The 22,760-nt window shown below is 35.4% G+C and overlaps 1 protein-coding gene across 2 annotated transcripts in view; it reads right to left on the reverse strand.

Annotated features, from left to right (window-relative positions):
• The window catches only part of LOC128645393 (prolyl endopeptidase FAP-like), a 328,887-nt gene that overhangs the window by 161,577 nt on the left and 144,550 nt on the right, over window positions 1-22,760 (reverse strand). For both annotated transcript variants that reach the window (XM_053698376.1, XM_053698375.1), the window contains exon 21: window positions 16,100-16,154. In XM_053698376.1, coding sequence (XP_053554351.1) covers window positions 16,100-16,154 — 55 coding nt within the window. The remainder of the gene's footprint in view (window positions 1-16,099; window positions 16,155-22,760) is intronic.

The following is a 22,760-nucleotide window of genomic DNA, read 5'->3' on the forward strand; positions in this document are numbered from 1 at the left end:
CAGAATATCTTCTAAGTATTTATTAGAATGTGAAATATAATTAGAATATTAAAATGTGAAATATTCCTATTTTCATGTCGGGTTAGTGCACTTAAAGCAGGGGTGTCCACACTTTGCTCTCCAGAGGTTTTGGAACTACATTTCCCATGATGCTCAGCTAGATAAAATGCTGGCTGAGCATCATCGGAAATGTAGTTCCAAAACCTCTAGAGAGCAAAGTTTGGACACCCCTGAAAGGGACCCTGAACCCAATTTTTTTATAGAAAGTTGCTTAAAATTGCATGATCTATCTGAATCATGAAAGAAAAAATGTGGGTTCAGTGTCTTTTTAAGAATATGCTATTGGATTTGCGAGCAAGTAGGGTGTTTTTTTGCTCCATTGACTTCTATGGGAGAATACGTTATCGGGTATGTGATATTCTAAGTTCGGCTTTTACGGGCATCGGGTTGGATCGCAAGCAAATACACTTTACTTTCAACTTGTAATACAAGAGCTTACTTCTAGCGGAGTTAACATTTGAGCGGGAGCGTTAAATACCGGTCCACTAAAATACGAAAAACTTTAAATAGTCAATTCTAATTTCTTAATTGTCCTCTCATATTTCTAGTCTTGGTCAAGTATACTAATGAAAATGTTTAGCTCTGTATAACACTATTAAAATTAAATATTACATTTTAAATATATTTAAATTCTTGCCTATATAAAATTAGGGATAATTATTTTTTCATGAAAAGACTTCTGCAAATTATAATTCTAATACACATGATCATATGTTTATATACTTATTTAATAAAATATTTGATATGCTAAGGCTTTTAAATATAAAAATATAATTAATACAAAAATATCTAAATATTATAAAAATATAATTATTTAACTAAAATTGAAAGCACTTAGTGCCTTATGCTGTAAAATGACAATAAAAAAATAGAAAACGTAATTTCAGACTAAAGGGTAAAACTATAAAAATGAAAAGATAAATACTGATTTAAAGAGAGGCATGAACGCTTGATGCATGATGAAAAAAAAAGCATGGCTCACTAGCTTAGTGTCATGCGAACAAGACACAAAGCAAACAGATACTGTACTGGGTATTCTTTTTAGTTTTATGCATTAATGTTTAATGGATGTAAATAGACCCTGTATAAAAGTGGAAAACTGGCAGACAACTGGTTGACAACAGGAAATATTGGATAATGATAAACCAGCTCTCCTAGCATCTGTTTTAAGTGAAGACACATAACTAATAGTTGTCAAGTGAAAAAATATAATAAAGATATCCTAAAATATTAAAACTGATACTAAAAGGTAGCGTTCAGGGGAATTTCACCAAGCCCCCAAAAATGATTGCCACACATTAAAATGATCACATTTCTGATTAAGCTAAAAGAGCAAATTGTCTCTCATAGACAGCCAAAAGTCTGCAAAATCACACAAATTGTTTGCAATTGTTATTGTTGTTGAAGTATAAGCTTTCAAAATGTGGTATTTATGATATATAAAAACAATGACAGCACATTAATACATAACCTGGTTATATCATAGAGCACAACTATGGGCCAGATTACAAGCTGAGCGCAAAATAAAGCTTACACTAAAGCAATATTTGCGGGCACGCTAATGTGCGTTGGTATTACAAGTGATGTACAATGTGAATGCGACCTCGTGTTTACATTGCACTGTAGCATTTTGCTCACGAAAGCACACTTCTATAGGCTCCAATTGGAGCCTCGTTCTGATGCCATTGTACATGGCACAGAACCTAAGTGCAGCAAAGTGGGTAAGTCATGCAGGGATGGCAAGTAATTTTAAATATATATGTATATAAATAAATAAATATATAAACTTAATTATTAACTATTATTGCTAGACAATACTATAATTTACTTTTTTGGTTACTTTGACTCAGCTTTCCAAGGTCTCCAACATAGCTGACTTATTTTAATAATTATATTATTGCTATTATTGTCCACAAACATCCCCATGTTATTCATATATGGCTCCAGAGAGTCTCTTTTTCTGTAAACAAAGTGGGTTTCAGCTTTGTTTGAATGATAAACAGTGATACCCTCAATTGGCCCTCAATCCCCCCTGTATTTGTCTGTAAAATTGTGTCTTTTATTGTATTGTTTCTCCGTTGTACTTTTATCCTTGTACCCATGGGCAGCGCAGCGTAATCTGTTGGCGCTTTATAAATAAAGAATAATAATAATAATAATAAAATACTGACTTGATTTTATTATTATTTTATTATGTCTTCCTATGGGAAAATTGTACTGACTTTGTAGGCAATAATTTATATTTTACATAAAGATAGCCTTTTGTTTGAATTTTTTTTCAAAATACCTAATGTTTTAGTTTTTTTTAACTAGCTTGTCTAATTACAGAGCAAACTATTGCGCCATGCTAACAGCTTTACCTAGCGTGAGAGTGTGCTACATACTGTATGGTTGAATGGCATGATTTGGCTCAATGTGCTTTCATTTGTGCCTCTCATACCCCATTTTTCTTTCTTTCATTCCCCCTTCTTCTTCATTACTTTTACCTTTTCCCTTCTTATTAACACTTTTATTTTTTTTTACTTTTACTTTTGTCCTCATCTTTTTAAGTTCCTGGTTCTCAATCTATTTTCCTAAACCATTCATTTTCTTAAAGAGGCACTTAACCACTGAGCATAATTGCAATAGGATTACTACTCACTACTATGCTACTGTATTTCCTCCTTACTGCGCAACTTTCTTCAAAACCATACTCTGATTTTAACACCTTAAATGTGCCAGATGCTTAACCTTCACCCTCTTCACATTTGATGCCGCCATCTTGGAATTTAGGTATTCTCACACCATGTGAAAGAAGAGGTGCACACAGATAGGTGAAGTTGTTGGCTTTTTGATAGCTGTATTATTGTCTTGAGGTTAGTATGCATGATACAGTGAGAGCTTTACAATTTTTGTACTCAGTTTCAAAGTTATAAAAACTGTTAAAAATAAAGCCCAGAGGTATAATATTGAACAATACAGTTGCTGCATAAATATAAAGGGTGTACTCTATGTCACTGAAGCTTATTATACAGTTTACAAAGGTTGTGACAATACCAAAAGGGACATTGTAAACTAAAATTTTCTTTGCATAAATGTTTTGTAGTTGATCCATATGTATAGCCCATCTGGGAGGGTTTTTTTGTAACAATTATTATTATTATTATCGGTTAGTGCTAATGTTTAATGTTTTCAGCCCCTTTCAATGAGTGTCCCAGCCTATCCTCATCAGCAGTGCTAAAAGGCTTTTTTTGTAACAATTATTATTATTGGTTATTTGTAGAGTGCCAACAGATTCTGCACCGCTAACAATCTATAGTTTTACTTATTTTGTTAATAACATTGTGCTGATCTTCAGACTCCTTACCAAGCCCCACATTATCAGATGTAGACTGAAGTCTACAGATTCTTGCTTGCTCCTGTTTGTGTTTTTTCAGCCCCTTTCAATGAGTATCCCAGCCTATCCTCATCAGCAGTGCTAAACTGTGAGCTTCTAAGTAAGTTTTTAAAAGGTTTTATACTGGACTTTTCAGCATGTGTGCATATTCTTATTTATAGAAGTGTGTATTATATGCAGTTATATAAAAAATGGTGCACTGTCTCTTTAATTTGAAAAGGTTAAGCTTTATCATCTGGCACCTTTAAGAGGTTAAAATGGGAGAATTGCTCTACAGAGAGCTGTAGGAAAGGAGTAAAGACAATAGAATATTAAGTAGTAATCATGTTATTGTAGTTGTGCCTAGCAATGTAATGTTCCTTTAACCCCATCTCCCAAGTGGACGTATATATACGTTGTGCGGTACTTAGTTTATTGCACCGCACAACGTATATATATGTCGGAGCTTCAGGAAGCTTTAGCAGCCTCGGCTGTAAAGTTACAGCCAAGAGCTGCAGTTACTGAGTATATGAATCGAAGTGCAAATGGTGCTCCGGGCCCATATGGGGGCAGATACCAGATCGTTACACACAATGACACTGTCTGTGTCACTGTGTGTAATGATTATCTGCTGGTGCTAGTGGGAGGTGCAGTAGGGAATCCAGGAGGTGGGTGGGTGGTCGGCCCAGCAGTGGAGAGAGGCGGTGGAAGAAGGATGGACCAAAAAAATAAACAAAAAAATAAACGGAGTGGGAGGGATGGGGACTATGGGAGCTACACTACAGAAAAAAAGGTGGGGTGTGGGAGGTCCCTAATTAATGAACGTGGGGGGAGAGTGGCACTACACTACAGAAAATATATAAAAAAATAATTAAAAAACAACAAAAAAAGTTTGTTTTATAAGTACTAACAGACTGCTGCCAGTACCTAAGATGGATGCACTAGTTAGAGGAGGGAGGGTTAGAGAGCTGTTTAGGGGGATCAGGGAGGTTGGAGGATAAGGGGGGATCCTACACTGCAGAAAATATAAAAAAATGAATAAAAAATATTTAATAATAAAAAAGCCTTAAATTTCCATACTGGCAGACTGTCTACCAGTACCTAAGATGGGGTGACCAGTGGGGGTTAGGGAGGGAAGAGAGCTGTTTCTGAAGGATCAGTTAGGGATCCAGGGGTGTGAAGTGTCAGGTGAGAGGGTAATCTCTACACTAAAGCTAAAATGAACCTTGGCTAGCTACCTAATTAACCACTTCACTGAAGGGAATAATAGAAGTGTGGTGCGCAGCTGCAATTAGCGGCCTTCTAATTACCAAAAAGCAATGGCAAAGCCATATATGTCTGCTGTTTCTGAACAAAGGGGATACCAGAGAAGCTTTTACAACCATTTGTGCCATGATTCCACAAGTGGTATATAAATAATTTCACTGAAAAACCCAAAGTTTGTGAAAAAGTTAACATTTTATTTACATGATCGCATTTGGCAGGGAAATGGTAGTATGAAATATACCAAAATGGGCCTAGATCAATACCTTAGGTTGACTACTTAAAAAACATATATAGTTTTGACAGGTAAATAAAAAAATAAGGCTCTATTTCAGTTTAAATAGAGTGATAGCAAAAATGCTAAAAATTCTACAGTATTTTGGACGTTTTTCTCTGAAACCCCCGGTAATGAAGGGGTTAAATAGCTCTGTGTATTTACTGTTCTGGAATAGAATATCTTGTGCTTATAAATTTGAAAAAAAGTTTCACTGTTTCTGAAATGTTGCTTTTTGGTTTGGAAGAAGTAAAACACATTTTAGGGAGTCTGAAAACAAGCAATGGAGATTGGTTTAAAATAAAAATCAACCATGACATTTTTTTTCTACTTCTACACAGATAAGGGATTTTTTTAACATGAGTCAGACCAAATTGTATGTTTCCAGTTTACAAGATGGTAACAACTGGTTCACAGATGTCGTATCAAAGATTGTCAAAGACATTTACATTTTCAGAATATTTTTCCCATAGAGTTAATAGCATGTAGCCTCATCTAAGTGCAAAAGTAGCACAAATGTAATGATACATTTAGGGGTTCCAACGTAGGAAGGTGTTCAAAAATAAAATGTTATAACAACATATAGCATTTTATTTTTACTCTAAAATGCTCCTTTAACTTGACATAAAAGTGCAAAAAAAATATCTAATGTGTTTTTTGACATGTTCTTTAACTACCGTAATCAATTATCTTTTAAGTGTCTAATATATTAAATAATGGTGTAACGTTGCGAGCGATTATTGTAAAAAACAACATTCTGATGAAATCCCTAGCAGTATTCCTGTATGTATATATAGAATAGGATGCTGGCAACAGTTTTAAAAAGAGTCTTTGAGAACAAGCTAAAATACATTTTAACATATTTATTTCTAATATTCAATAAAATTACTAAATTAAAACTTAAATTAAAAAAACTATATGCGTGTGTTTTCTCTCAAATACTTAGAGCTAGATTACAAGTGGAGCGGTATTTTGCGCTTCTGCCAAAACACTTATTGTGCTAGAAGTAAACTTTTTGCGTGTGTCGGTTGTGCTGGTATTATGAGTTGAAAGTAAAAAAGTTATTGCGCTCGTGTTAACCCGACGCATGCAAACAGCTTACTTCAAGCGCAATTAGATTGACTATTAGCAATTAGTGCAAAAGATAACCTCTTCCCCCATATAAGTCAATGGAGACAAAAAGTGGGGGGGAAAAACTAACACCTGACTCGCACGCTAACCCAATCGCATATTCTCACGTGCGCTAACCCGACATGAAAATATGAACATTTCACATTCCAATGTTCTGCACATAGAACTATATGGTCTATTTATTCATAAATAAATATTTATAAATATATATATATATATATATATATATATATATATATGATGGTATTTTGGTGCAATATATATCTATACCAATGTATATACATGATTATATATAGGTATAGATAAATACAGAAATATATATAGGAATATCTCTTTAAAAATACATAGAACATATTCTACTATGTGCAGAACATTGGAATGTGAAATATTTACAGAAATTACACACTATGGGGTATATTTATTAATGTGTGAGCGGACATGATACAATGTAGCATATCATGTCCCCTGCAAATCAATAAATGCCGACTGCATACGCTGTCGGCATCAATCATTGCACCAGCAGTTCTTGTAAACTGCTGGTGCAATGCCGCCCCCTGCAGATTCTTGGCCAATCGGCCGCTAGCAGGGGGTGTCAATCAACCCGATCGTATTCGATCGGGTTGATTTTTGTCTGCCGCCTCAGAGCAGACGGACAAGTTATGGAGAAACAACAAGGGGCTCCATACGGAGCTTGATAAATCGGCCCAAATAACACTTGATTAAAAATGAATATTGCAGAAATATTGTTTTTAAGTTTTCATTGACTTAATTGCAAAGGGCTCCAATGCACGTATATATATATATATATATATATATATATATATATATATATATATATATACAGTGGGGGAAAAAAGTATTTAGTCAGCCACCAATTGTGCAAGTTCTCCCACTTAAGAAGGTGAGAGAGGCCTGTAATTTTCATCATAGGTATACCTCAACTATGAGAGACAAAATGTGGAAACAAATCCAGACAATCACATTGTCTGATTTGGAAAGAATTTATTTGCATATTATGGTGGAAAATAAGTATTTGGTCACCTACAAACAAGCAAGATTTCTGGCTCTCACAGACCTGTATTTTCTTCTTTAAGAGACTCCTCTGTCCTCCCCTTATTACCTGTATTAATGGCACCTGTTTGAACTTGTTATCAGTATAAAAGACACCTGTCCACAACCTCAAACAGTCACACTCCAAACTCCACTATGGTGAAGACCAAAGAGCTGTCGAAGGAGACCAGAAACAAAATTGTAGACCTGCACCAGGCTGGGAAGACTGAATCTGCAATAGGCAAGCAGCTTGGTGTGAAGAAATCAACTGTGGGAGCAATAATTAGAAAATGGAAGACATACAAGACCACTGATAATCTCCCTTGATCTGGGGCTCCACGCAAGATCTCACCCCGTGGGGTCAAAATAATCACAAGAACGGTGAGCAAACATCCCAGAACCACATGGGGGGACCTAGTGAATGACCTGCAGAGAGCTGTACCAATGTAACAAAGGCTACCATCAGTAACACACTACGCTGCCAGGGACTCAGATCCTGCAGTGCCAGACGTGTCCCCCTGCTTAAGCCAGTACATGTCCAGGCCCGTCTGAAGTATGCTAGAGAGCATTTGGATGATCCAGAAGCAGATTGGGAGAATGTCATATGGTCAGATGAAACCAAAGTAGAACTGTTTGGTAGAAACACAACTTGTCGTGTTTGGAGGAGAGAGAACACCATACCTACTGTGAAACATGGGGGTGTCAACATCATGCTTTTGGGCTGTTTCTCTGCAAATGGAACAGGACGACTGATCCGTGTACATGAAAGAATGAATGGGGCCATGTATTGTGAGATTTTGAGTGCAAACCTCCTTCCATCAGCAAGGGCATTGAAGATGAAATGTGGCTGGGTCTTTCAGCATGACAATGATCCCAAACACACCACCCGGGCAATGAAGGAGTGGATTCGTAAGAAGCATTTCAAGGTCCTGGAGTGGCCTAGACAGTCTCCAGATCTCAACCCCATAGAAAACCTTTGGAGGGAATTGAAAGTCCGTGTTGCCCAGCTACAGCCCCAAAACATCACTGCTCTAGAAGAGATCTGCATGCAGGAATGGGCCAACATACCAGCAACAGTGTGTGACAACCTTGTGAAGACTTACAGAAAACATTTGACCTCTGTCATTGCCAACAAAGGATATATAACAAAGTATTGAGATGAACTTTTGATATTGACTAAATACTTATTTTCCACCATAATTTGCAAATAAATTCTTTCCAAATCAGACAATGTGATTGTCTGGATTTGTTTCCACATTTTGTCTCTCATAGTTGAGGTATACCTATGATGAAAATTACAGGCCTCTCTCATCTTCTTAAGTGGGAGAACTTTCACAATTGGTGGCTGACTAAATACTTTTTTCCCCCACTGTATATATATATATATATGTAATATGTATTTATGTGTTTAAATATTTGTGCTCCACTTGTAATCTGGCCCCTAGTTTTTATAATAAAGAAGTTTATATTTTGAGAAAACTATCTTTATATTGCTTGGTTTTAGAGTTTGTCATATAATACTCCCGTTTTCATTAAGAATTATTTTTAGTAGAAGTATTCTCAATCATATCTACTTTTAAATACTAAATACAATTGAGTAGATAAGTGAATGATCAATATTTGGTGGAACTGATAGAATAGAATAAATAGTAAAGCTTTAAGGGATATTAAAACCCAAATTTTTATTTCATGATTCAGATAGAGGATACAATTTTAAACAACATTCCAATTTACTTCTATTATCTAATTTGCTTCATTCTTTAGATATCCTTTGTGGAAGAAATAGCAATGCACACTATTAAGCCAATCACACGAGGCATATATGTGCAGCCACCAATCAGCAGCTACTAGCCTATCTAGATATACTTTTCAGCAAAGGATATCAAGAGAATGAAGCAAATTAGATGATAGATGTAAATTAGAAAGTTGTTTAAAATGACATGCTCTATCTAAATCATGAAAGAGGAAATATGGGTTTAATGTCCCTTTAATGCTGCATGTAAATTTGGGGTAATAACTGCATTATACAAATTTGTATAGCACTTAATGTAATTAATTTAAAGTATAACATTTTGCTGAATGTTCAAAACAGAAAGAACCATTCATACAGCGAACCAAATTCACTCATGGGCATATGAATTAAATGGCCTCTACTTATCAAGCCGTCAACCGCAAATACGCTGGAATTCCGCAGCGTATTTGTGGCGAGCCTGATTCGCCATAGTTATCAAAGGCTACAAACCGGCAAAAGTAGAATTTAGTGACGTAACATACAATCCGCCGGACTCAGTCCGACACAGATCGATGCTTACGTCACTACAGATGTTCCGAACGCAAGCTCGGCATAATCTGACTACTTTTGCTAGTAATCAAAGAACTAGCAGGTACGCTCTGCACTTTTCCGGCCCAGCGTACCTAACTTTCAATCCGCCACCCTGGAGGCAGCGGATGCCATAGGAATCAATGGGAGTCTGACAGCAGCGAAAGTTCATGTTCGCTGCTGCCCGATATCCCATTGATTCCTATGGTAATGTCTACAGCTAACGCCCTAACATGTACCCCGAGTCTAAACACCCCTAATCTGCCCCCCTACACCGCCGCCACCTACATTATACTTATTAACCCCTAAACCGCTGCTCCCGGACCTCGCTGCAACTAAATAAAATGTTTAACCCCTAAACCGCCACTCACGGAGCCCACCGCCACCTACATTACATTTATTAACCCCTAATCTGCCCCCCTACACCACCGCCACAATATTAAATGTATTAACCCCTAAACCTAAGTCTAACCCTAACACCCCCCTAACTTAAATATAATTTAAATAAATCTAAATAAAATAACTAGCATTAAAGGGACAGTAAACCTTAAAAATAATGTTATATAATTCTGCACATAGTGCAGAATTATATAACATTATATTAGCCAAACTTTATAAATCATAATTTCCCCTTTTAACTTAAAAAAAACAAAACGCTGTTTTACAGACCCGCTCTCTGTACTCTGCTGAGCGGGTCTGTCATATTCACACAGCGCATCGGGCCAGCTGTATAGTCACAGCCCGGCCAGACCACGCCATAAGACTAAGTGCAGCTCGCTCCTGCTGTCAGACAGAGCAGGAGCGAGCTACACTTAGTCTTATGGTGCGGTCGGGCCGGGCTGTGACTATACAGCTGGCCCGATGCGCTGTGCGAATATAACAGACCCGCTCAGCAGAGTACAGAGAGCGGGTCTGTAAAACAGCGGGTTTTTATTTTAATTAAAAGGGGAAATTATGATTTATAAAGTTTGGCTAATATAATGTTATATAATTCTGCACTATGTGCATAATTATATAACATTATTTTTAAAGTTTACTGACACTTTAACTAAATTATTCCTATTTAAAACTAAATACTTATCTATAAAATAAACCCTAAACTAGCTATAATATAACTAATAGTTACATTGTAGCTATCTTAGGGTTTATTTTTATTTTACAGGCAAGTTTGTATTTATTTTAACTAGGTAGAATAGTTATTAAATAGTTATTAACTATTTAATAACTACCTAGCTAAAATAAAGACAAATATACCTGTAAAATAAAACCTAACCTAAGTTAAGATATCTCACAGTTTTTCACCTTTACTTTCACCCTTACTTATAGCGTAACTAAAAAAGGAGTAAAACAAAAAAAAAAAAAAAAAAACAACCCTTCAGAGACCTAAACATGCCCAGGAGTGTAACATTTTATATAGCTCCGCCCCCCCCCATCCCTACCCTCCCCCTTACCTTATTTTAAGCGGCTCTTGCCCGCTGTATCCCCCACCCATTTTCTTGCTAACTAGCTAAGCTCACTATCTATACGCAATAAACTTAATACGAAGAAACTGTATATTAACTATTATCCCTTAGAAACCACGAGATAGGTTATTACTAATCTGCTAATATGTCAGCCTTCTTCATTCTACCAGACAATTTTTATTCTACCTGAGCCTTAGCTACCATACTCTATTATATATTAAAAATGAGGTTACTACTAATACAACTCAACGTTAGGTAACACATTGACCATAGTCTTTCTATGTAACTCTGTTTGTGGAGTATTACTTATTAACTTAAGCTCATCCTGCAGCATAGATTGAACATAGATTCCTCATGTAGATGCGAGCCAATATGCTGCCTATGTTACATATATTGTTGATCTATATTGTTTGCTCTTACAGGTTTATCTCTCCATCTTGTTTCACAACCTAACTGTATAATGCAATGTTGAGCTGTTGCTCATATAAGCTATGTATATTGTGGAAACCTCAATAAAAAAAAATATATTTAAAAAAAAAAAAAAAAAAAACCTAACCTAAGTTACAATTACACCTAACACTACACTAGAATTAAATTAATTAAATAAATTAACAACAATTAACTACAAATAAATAAATTTAAATAAAATTAACTAAAGTACAACAAAAACAAACACTAAATTACAGAAAACAATAAAATAATTACAAGAATTTTAAACTAATTACACCTAATCTAATCCCCCTAATAAAATAAAAAAGCCCCCCAAAATAATAAAAAGCCCTACCCTATACTAAATTACAAATAGCCCTTAAAAGGGCCTTTTGCGGGGCATTGCCCCAAAGTAATTAGCTCTTTTACCTGTAAAAAAAATTACAATACCCCCCCAACAATCAAAACCCACCACCCACACACCCAACCCTACTCTAAAAACCGCCCAAACCCGCCTTAAAAAACCTAACACTAACCCCTTGAAGATCACCCTACCTTGAGACGTCTTCACCCAACCCGGGCCTAAGTCCTCAACGAAGCCGGACGAAGTGGTCCTCCAGATGGGCAGAAGTCTTTATCTAATCCGGCCAGTAGAGGTCCCCCCGACGGGCAGAAGTCTTCATCCATCCGACGAGGAGCGGCTTCATCTTGAAGACATCCGACGCGGAGCATCCATCCTGGCCGATGACTACCCGACGAATGACGGTTCCTTTAAATGACGTCATCCAAGATGGCGTCCCTTGAATTCCGATTGGCTGATAGAATTCTATCAGCCAATCGGAATTAAGGTAGGAAAAATCCTATTAGCTGATGCAATCAGCCAATAGGATTGAGTTTGCATTCTATTGGCTGATTGGAACAGCCAATAGAATGTGAGCTCAATCCTATTGGCTGACTGGATCAGCCAATAGGATTGAACTTCAATCCTATTGGCTGATTGCATCAGCCAATAGGATTTTTCCTACCTTAATTCCGATTGGCTGATAGAATTCTGCCCGGATTGGATGAAGACTTCTGTCCGTTTGGAGGACCACTTCGCCCGGCTTCGTTGAGGACTTGGGCCCGGTTGGGTGAAGACGGCTCAAGGTAGGGTGATCTTCAAGGGGTTAGTGTTAGGTTTTTTTAAGGGGGGTTTGGGTGGGTTTTATAGTAGGGTTGGGTGTGTGGGTGGTGGATTTTAATGTTGAGGGGGGTATTGTAATTTTTTTTACAGGTAAAAGAGCTGATTACTTTGGGGCAATGCCCCGCAAAAGACCCTTTTAAGGGCTATTTGTAATTTAGTATAGGGTAGGACTTTTTATTATTTTGGGGGGCTTTTTTATTTTATTAGGGGGATTAGATTAGGTGTAATTAGTTTAAAATTCTTGTAATTATTTTATTATTTTCTGTAATTTAGTGGAGGGTTTTTGTACTTTAGTTAATTTTATTTAATTTTATTTAATTGTAGTTAATTTATTTAATTAATTTAATTGTAGTGTAGTGTTAGGTGTAATTGTAACTTAGGTTAGGTTTTATTTTACAGGTAAATTTGTCTTTATTTTAGCTAGGTAGTTATTAAATAGTTAATAACTATTTAATAACTATTGTACCTAGTTAAAATAAATACAAACTTGCCTGTAAAATAAAAATAAACCCTAAGATAGCTACAATGTAACTATTAGTTATATTGTAGCTAGCTTAGGGTTTATTTTATAGGTAAGTATTTAGTTTTAAATAGGAATAATTTAGTTAATTATAGGAATATTTATTTAGATTTATTTAAATTATATTTACGTTAGGTGGTGTTAGGGTTAGAATTAGACTTAGATTTAGGGGTTAATAAATTTAATATAGTGGCGGTGGTGTGGGGGGGCACATTAGGGGTTATTAAATATAATGTAGGTGGCGGTGGGCTCCGTGAGCGGCGGTTTAGGAGTTAAACACTTTGTTTAGTTGCGACGGGGTCCGGGAGCGGCAGGATAGGGGTTAATAACTTTATGTAGGTGGCGGCGGTATAGGGGGCGGCAGATCAGGGGTTAATATGTATAATGTAGGTGATGGTGGCCTCCAGGAGTGGCGGTTTAGGGGTTAATAACTTTATTTAGTTGCGGGGGGCTCTGGGAGCGGCGGTTTAGGGGTTAATAACTTTATTTAGTTGCGGGGGGCTCCGGGAGCGGCGGTTTAGGGATTAATAACTTTATTTAGTTGCAGGGGGCTCAGGGAGCGGCGGTATAGAGGGTAAAACAGTATAGTATAGTGTGGGTGCTTAGTGACAGGGTAGCAATAAAGCTGTAAAAAAGCCAAAGAGCAGCGAGATCGATGACTGTTAGTTAACAACAGTCTGCTGCTCATCGCTCCGTACTTGGTGCGCGGCTTTTTGACAGCTTTTTTGATAATTTTGGAGAGCGTATTCAGGTCCGCGGCAGCGATGTTAGGTGAACTTAGGCGAGCGTATTGGGGCCGTAGAATGCAGGTAAGTTGACGGCTTGATAAGTACAGGCCAATATGTCAACTCGTAACAAGCTATTTTGCCTCAGCACATTACAACTTGATTCATACAGTGTACGGTCATCTTACTTGTTATTTGGTTGAGCTGTTTTTTCATTTCCAGAATGCTGGAAAGAAAATTAAAGAATTTGGCATGTTTAAAATTTTAGACATTTAAAGGGTGCTCTACTGGAGACAAAAAATATTACCACCCAAAATCAAAGATGGCAGAAAATAATAAATATAACATTTATCTAAACTCAAGAAGTAAAAAAAAAAATATATTATGCACTGCACAAAAAAAAAATAGATATGATAAGGAAAGTATTTAGAGTTATGTCACTAGTAATATTGTAGATCATGTCTTTTGGATTATAATAGGTGATGTCACAGTTCTTGTAACAAAATTATTTAATTTATGTCCTTAACAGAAAATTAATGTTTTTTTTTATGTATCTAAAACTATTCACTGCAAAATAAAATAAATGTTTAAAAGAATTTAAAACTAATTTTCAGAGTTAAAGTTATTGTAAATCCTAGCGTTTGTAAAACGCTAGGATTTACCTTTGAAACAAATAAAGGGGTCTTTAGGTCATGAAGTATAAAATACTTCATGCTGAAAGTTCCTTTATTTGTCTGAAGCGTTCGCGCACTGAGCTCCTCAGGCAGTCCATGGCACAACACTATTTTGCTGTGAGGTGACGTTTCCACCTCTTAGCCAATAGCCATGCTAGCTATCCGGCATGGGGCTAGCTGGCCTGCACAGCTATTGACTAAGAGGGGGAAGCATCACCTCACGGAAAAATAGCGTTCTGACGTGGGTTGCCTGAGGCACTCAGCACGGCGAACTTTTCATACAAATTAAGGAACTTTCAGCATGAAGTATTTTATACTTCATGACTGAAAGTCCCCTTTATTTGTTCCAGTGGTAAATTTAACTTTAATTTCCCCTTTAATTTCCAGGAAAAAGACAAAATGAAAAAATAAAGTGCATTTCAATGTTTTTAATTTTGTGTAATTAAAAGTTTTGTGGTGAATTTAATTTTGAGTTTTAGAAAAGAGTATTCCAGTATCCTAACAATTTTTTTTTTATCTTTGCAGTAATAGTTTACGTTTAATCATTTCATGTTTAGTGCCTTTTTTAAGATGTTAACTTTTTTTGAGCATACTGAATTTCACAAAATATTTGACATGAACTTTGTCACTACAAATCGTGAAAGTCTGAATTATACTGCTTTCATACTTTTTAAGTTAATAAGTGACAAAAATGATATGATTCCCATATGCCAATATGTGAAATATAACTGGTGTTACAACCCAATCTGCATCAATCTTTATGAATGGGGTTAAATATAAATTGCTCAGTAGGTCCAAAGATATAACACTTTAAAGTTGTATTACTGAGATGCTGTAGGTGCAAAGGGCAGATTCCTTAATTCTGAAATGTGCAGAAGAGTTATCCAATAGATATTTGGTATAACTTGTATTTCTTTTTAAAATGCTGTAATTATTTGGGTCATATTTCTAGTTACTGTGATCTGTAATAAATAATTTTATTTTGACAGCTATTGTGATCTGAAGTAGCTCATTTTATTTATAGTGCAATATTAAAAATAACCCTAGTTTTCTTATATTGGGCCAGAAGTGAAGCGGTATTTAACGCTAATGCTCTGCTAAAAGTAAGATTTTTGCGTGCGTCCGGTAGCGCTCATATTACATGTTGAAAGTAAAAAGATTTTGCTGGCGTGCTAACTCGATGCGTGCAAAATCCGAAGTTAGGATATTGTGCGTGCAAATTCCCCCATAGCAGTCAATAGAGCAAATAAAGTGGGAAAGAAACTAACACTCTACTCACGCGCAAACCGATTGCATATTCTCAAGTGTCCTTACCCAACATGAAGATATTAATATTTCACATTCCAATGTTCTTTGTAAAGAAGAATATGTTCTATTTATTCTTAAATCCATATTTTTACATATATCTGATGGTATTTTGGTAAAATATATATATGTATATATATATATATATATATATGTATATATATACAGTATATATGATTTAGCATCAGTTTAACTTGTATCCTGCTTTCACACAGCCAATATAATAAAAAAAATTACTTTCTTATGTTAAAAATATTTATAATATTACTTTGTATATGTCGTACACAAACCATAGGCAGAAGACTTTGTACTTTAATAGATAGCACAGTAGGAAAATGAATACTCACCCAACCCCATATTGCTATTCTCTGTTCATCAATGAATCCCATTTCAATGAATTTCCTAAAATTAATTTTAAAAAGTTAACATTAGTTTTTATATTATTTGTTTATCTTATCTAAAAGATAAAGCAGAAGGTGAAATGGGACCTACAGTGCCCTACACTAATATTGGCACCCTTGGTAAATATGACCTCAAAATCAAGGTCCTACCATGGCCATCCCACCAGCATTAACCTCAAAATGTGAAGGATCTAGAGAGCTTCTGTATGGAGTAATGGTTTCAGATCCCATTGCCATGTTTTCTCCAACCTCATCAGACATTATAGGAGATGACTCAGAGCTGATATCTTGGCAAAGGGAAGTAGCACAAAGTATTGACTAAAAGGATGCCCAATAATTGTGCCACACAAATTTAACAAAGATTTTTTTTTTCTTCTTTTGGGGATAAACCTGTGTTGTGTTTGGAATTGTTTGTTATCCATGAGAACAGAGTGTTTTTGTGTGTTTTTAACAAAAGATCAAAAGGATAAACAATAAAGAGAATTTTTCACAGCCTTCTTTGCTCATATTTACCAAGGGTGGCATTATTAGTGGAGGGCACTGTAAATCCCAACAACAGAAATGATATAAAATTCAATATAGAAAACATAGAATATAGAAAGTTGGTTTGTTCTAATTTTAGAGTAAATAACATAATTGTTACAAATACAAGAACAAATACAAATACTTGAATTATTTTTATGGATAGGAACAGTAAAACAAAATAAAGAATATATTTGGGGTGAACAATGGCTAATATATATTTTTAGCCATAATCACATTTATGTCTACAAACTGTTATAAGTGTGTTAGTCATTTGATATACCTTTCACGTACCTATTTCTATTATTGCATTTAATAGTTAACAAATGTTGATTTTTTTAAACTACAATGAAGCAATCTTCAATGACATATTAATAGTAAAAAAAAATACTGATATAGCACTGAAATTCAGTTCTTTTTTTAACTTGTTGCATTGGCCTTTTTTAAGACTAAATAATAAATGTTTTTAGTTGTTATACTGTAAAACTAATGGTTCCTAATTAATTTATAAAGGTGTATGTATATGGTTAGTTTGTATTGGAAATAATTGAATCCTTTTAAAGGATTTTTTTTTATGTGTTCATAAAAACATATTTTTAAGAAGGCACAAAATGAATACAATAGTATCTCTACAGTGAGAGATGACATGGAATTCATAAGTAATCCAGTTCAAGAAATTTGCTTAGCTTTGTAATATCCCTCTCTGTACCACACAAATGTTCCACTTTTTGCAGGACAGTTAAAGAGCTAATCTTGCAGTGCTCTCCAACATAATACATACGTTTTCTTTTAGCAGCTAATATAATGTTTTTAACTATTTTGTCCATCCAATGTATTTTTCTGTACTATCTACACAGTTTATTTCCCAAACTTCATACATATCTATTAATATAATATTTTAATATCATCACTTTTCTTGTCCCCAATATGTGACCTTCATTGATTGAAACAAAAATGTCTGAAATGTTTGTAGCTTAATTCTACAAACTGTATAGATGCAATTACAAATGACTGATTAAAGAGACATTTTTTTTATATATGCACAGGATATAAACAGTTACACACAGTGGGCTAGATTAAAAGTGGCACACTATTGTTAGTGCGAAACGCGATAAGCAGTATTGCGTCTGTGCTAATTAGCACATATTACAAGTTGAAAGTAAACTTTTATGCGCTGGCGCAATCAAAATTTGCGCACCTTATATATATAGATATAAATATGTATGTATATATGTGTAAATATGTATATACATGCATTTAAACTCATATATACACTCAAGGATCCCAAATACCTTTAAACATGAAAAAATATTTGTATTCATTTTTTATAAATTGTAATGTGTTTTACTGTGTATACATATTTAACATTGAAATGTTCTTCACTTTGATGTGACCAATGAGAGACAGATATAAATGACTTCCTACACTGATCAAGCAACCACAATTAAGAATATTAAGAAACTACAGAAAAAAAATGGAAAAATAACTCATTCAAATATATTACAACTTCTTTTACCACTCAGAATAACAGATTTGAAGGAAAATTATATATATACTGTATATATATATATATATATATATTTATATTTATAAATATATATATATACAGTATAGTTTCCTTTTAATGTATATTGCCTCTTGTTTACTTTCATATTTATGTGCTTTGACTGACAAGTAGTATTCTTGTAGTTTTCACATCATTAACTTATGGATTTAATTAGACATACTGTCAAAAACTGCTGTTAAATATTATCTAGCTGAATACTTGTTGAGTGTAAAAGTATCAAGTAACTGTTAATTGGACATGTTTCATGGTCTTGCCCGAAGTTCACATTCCAAATTGGAATCTGTGCCCTTTAACAGTTTCCACATGTTTCTACCTTATAACCTTTCTCAACCAAGTCTCTTTTAGACAGTTTTATTTTTCTCCAGCAACAAATCTTAAAAGATCCATATAACTTTAGGATCCCAGCTATTCTCTTCTAATATGTTGGCACTGCTAAAAATTCAAAAGATGTATTTCTATTGTATTAATTGTTAATGTAACTGTTTTTGTTGTCAAAGCAGAAATAAAATGTGGAGTTGTCTTACACAGTGGATCTTGTATTGCATAGCACAGGAGCTATTATAATGATTGATAACATGAAGAAGAAGAACTCTGTATACACAATGGGAAATAAACAGTGATGTACACACAGCAAATTATTATTTTTTCATTAAATAAATACAAGGGAAAGGGGTTTCCCTCATTCTTATAGTTTTCCATACCCATTAAGGCACTAAGCATTTTATACTGGATTCTGAAATAAATTAGAAGTATTGCTTGGATTCTTTGCCTGTTATAGATCTCAAACTATAGTGGTTATTCATTGAGGTGATAGAGCTAATATTTGGCTAGATTACAAGTTTTGTGGTATGAGTGAAAAAGCAGAGTTATGGCTCTTTTTCACTATTGCTGGTATTACGAGTCTTGCAGGTATATCTGTACCGCACACTTTTTTGGCCGTAACGCAACTTAACTACCGCAGCTTTCAAAAAGTCCTTTTTCAATAGGACTTCCTTTGCGCCGGTATTACGAGTTTGCCTGGGAGGCCAAAAAGTGAGCGGTACAGCCCATAACTACAAGATTTATACTGTAAACTGAAAGTCAGTAGTTATGGGTTTTATGCTATAACACCGTAACATAAATTATAAAAGTCATAACTTAAGTGCTAAAAAGTACCTATTAACCCCTAAACCGAGGCCCTCCCACATCGCAAACACTAAAATAAAATTATTAACGGCTAATCTGCCACTCGGGACATCGCCTCCACTATAATAAACATATTAACCCCTAATTAACCCCACATTATTAAGCAGAGCACCATTTTCAAGCAATATGGGAAAGAAAAAGGATCTCTCTGCTGCCAAAAAGAGTGAAATAGTTCAATGCCTTGGAGAATGTATGAAAACATTAGATATTTCACGAAAAACGTAAGCATGATCATTGCACTATTAAGAGATTTGTGGCTGATTCAGAGCACAGACAGGTACGTGCAGATAAAGGCACATTGAGGAAGATTTCTGCCATATCCATGCATCGGATCAGGAGAGCAGCTGCTAAAATACTATTACATAGCAGAAAACAGATATTTGAAGCTGCTGGTGCCTCTGGAGTCCCACGGACATCAAGGTGTAGAGTCCTCCAAGTCTTGCAACTGTGCATAAACCTTCCATTCGGCCACCACTAACCAATGTTCACAAGCATAAACAGCTGCATTGGGCAGAAAAATACATGAAGACTATTTTACAAACAGTCCTGTTCACTGATGAGTGACGTGCAACCCTGGATGGTCCAGATGGATGGAGTAGTGGATGGTTGGTGGACGGCCACCCTGTTCCAACAAGGCTGCGACATCAGCAAGGCGGTGGTGGAGTTATGTTTTGGGCCGGAATCATGGGAAGAGAGCTGGTCGGCCCCTTTAGGATCCCCAAAGGTGTAAAGATGACCTCTGCAAAGTATGTGGAGTTCCTGACTGACCACTTCCTTCCCTGGTACATAAGGAAGAACTATGCTTTTCGTAATAATATCATCTTCATGCATGACAATGCACCATCTCATGCTGCAAAGAATACCTCTGCATCGATGGCTGCTATGGGGATAAAAGGAGAGAAAGTCATGGTGTGGCCTCCATCCTCCCCTGACCTCAATCCTATTAAAAACCTTTGGAGCATCCTCAAGCAAAAGATCTATGAGGGTGGGAGGCAGTTTACATCCAAACAGCAGCTCTGGGAGGCTATTCTGAAATCTTGCAAACAAATTCAAGCAGAAACTGTCCAAAAACTCACAAGTTCAATGGATGCAAGACTTGTGAAGCTGCTATCAAATAAGGGGTCCTATGTTAAAATGTAACGTGACCTGTTAAAATGTTTAAAAAGTTAAAATGTTGTTCAAAGTTTGATTGAAATAGCTTTTGATTTCAGTAAATATGCTGCAAACACAACAAATTACAATTTTCAGTTCTTTACAACCTAAAAAGTGTTTTGAAACTTACTGTGCGTAAAAATTTATTTAAAAAAAAAAAAAAACATCATTAGGAGGTTTGTTCAATAAAATTTGAATTGTACTTATAATAGTTGATAACATGAGAATTATGCTGACTGTTGTTGTTTACATCAATTATTTAGGTAAATGAGAAAGAAATCATTGGCATATTAATTTGGAACAGGGTGTAAAGTTATTAACCCCTAAACTTAACCCTAAATCTAACCCTAACACCCACTAACTTTAATATAATTAAAATAAATCTAATTAAAAGTTCATATCATTAACTAAATAATTCCTATTTAAAACTAAATACTAACCTATAAAATAAAACCTAAGCTAGCTACAATATAACTAATAGTTACATTGTATCTATCTTAAGTTTTATTTTTATTTCACAGCTGTTTGTATTTATTTTAACTAGGTAGACTAGTTACTAAATAGTTATTAACTATTTACTAACTACCTAGCTAAAATAAATACAAATTTACCTGTAAAATAAAACCTAACCTGAGTTACACTAACACCTAACCTTACACTACAATTAAAGACTATTATTTATTATTATTATTATTTGAAGACTTCTGCTGTCTGGAGGTCCACTTCTTGCCGCTTGGATGAAGACTTCTCCCGGCTTCGTTGAGGACTTCTTGCCGCTTGGATGAAGACTTCTGCCGCTTTGTTGAGGATGGATGTCAGGTCTTCAAAAACTGTAAGTGTATCTTCGGGGGTTAGTGTTAGGTTTTTTTAAGGGTTTATTGGGTGGGTTTTATTTTTAGCTTAGGTATTTGGGCACGGAAAAAGAGCTAAATGCCCTTTTAAGAGCAATGCCCATCCAAATGCCCTTTTCAGGGCAATAGGGAGCTTAAGTTTTTTTAGTTAGGATATTATTTGGGGGGTTTGGTTGTGTGGGTGGTGGGTTTTACTGTTGGGGGGTTGTTTGTATTTTTATTTACAGGTAAAAGAGCTGATTTCTTTAGGGCAATGCCCCGCAAAAGGCCCTTTTAAGGGCCATTGGTAGTTTATTGTAGGCTAGGTTTTTTTTTATTTTGGGCGGGGGCTTTTTATTTTGATAGGGCTATTAGATTAGGTGTAATTATTTTAAATATTTGATAATTTGTTTTTTTTATTTTGTGTAATTTAGTGTTTGTTTTTGTAATTTAGTTAATTGTATTTATTAAATGTAATTGTTTTAATTGTAGTGTAAGGTTAGGTGTTAGTGTAAGGCAGGTTAGGTTTTATTTTACAGGTAAATGTGTATTTATTTTAGCTAGGTAGTTAGAAAATAGTTAATAACTATTTAGTAACTAGTCTACCTAGTTAAAATAAATACAAACTTGCCTGTGAAATAAAACCTAAGCTAGATACAATGTAACTATTAGTTATATTGTAGCTAGCTTAGGGCTTATTTTACAGGTAAGTATTTAGTTTTAAATAGGAATTATTTAGTTATTAATAGTAGGTTTTATTTAGATTTATTTTAATTACATTAAAGTTATTGGGTGTTAGGGTTAGGGTTAGGTTTACGGGTTAATACCTTTAGTATAGTGACGGCGACGTTGGGGGCGGCATAATAGGGGTTAATAAGTGTAGGTAGGTGGCAGTGATGTTGAGGGCGGCAAATTAGGGGTTAATAACTGTAATGTAGGTGGCAGCGACATTGGGGGCGGCAGATTAGGGTTTAGTAAGTGTAGGTAGGTGGTGGCGACATCGGGGGCGGCAAATTAGTGGTTAATATGTGTAGGTAGGTGGCAGCGACATTGGGGACAGCAGATTAGGGGTTAATAAGTGTAATGTAGGTGGGGGCAGCAAATTAGGGGTTAATAAGTGTAGATAGGTGGCGGCGACATTGGGGGCAGCAGATTAGGGGTTAATAAGTGTAATGTAAGTGGCAGCGGTGTTGGGGGCGGCAGATTAGGGGTTTATAAATATAATGTCGGTGTCAGCGATGTCAGGGATGGCAGATTAGGGGTGTTTAGACTCGGGGTTTATGTTAGGGTGTTAGGTGTAAACATAAATTTAGCTTCCCCATAGGAATCAAAGGGGCTGTGTTACGGAGCT

This window comes from Bombina bombina, chromosome 1 (genome assembly GCF_027579735.1).
Source record: "Bombina bombina isolate aBomBom1 chromosome 1, aBomBom1.pri, whole genome shotgun sequence".
NCBI classification, from domain to species: domain Eukaryota; kingdom Metazoa; phylum Chordata; class Amphibia; order Anura; family Bombinatoridae; genus Bombina; species Bombina bombina.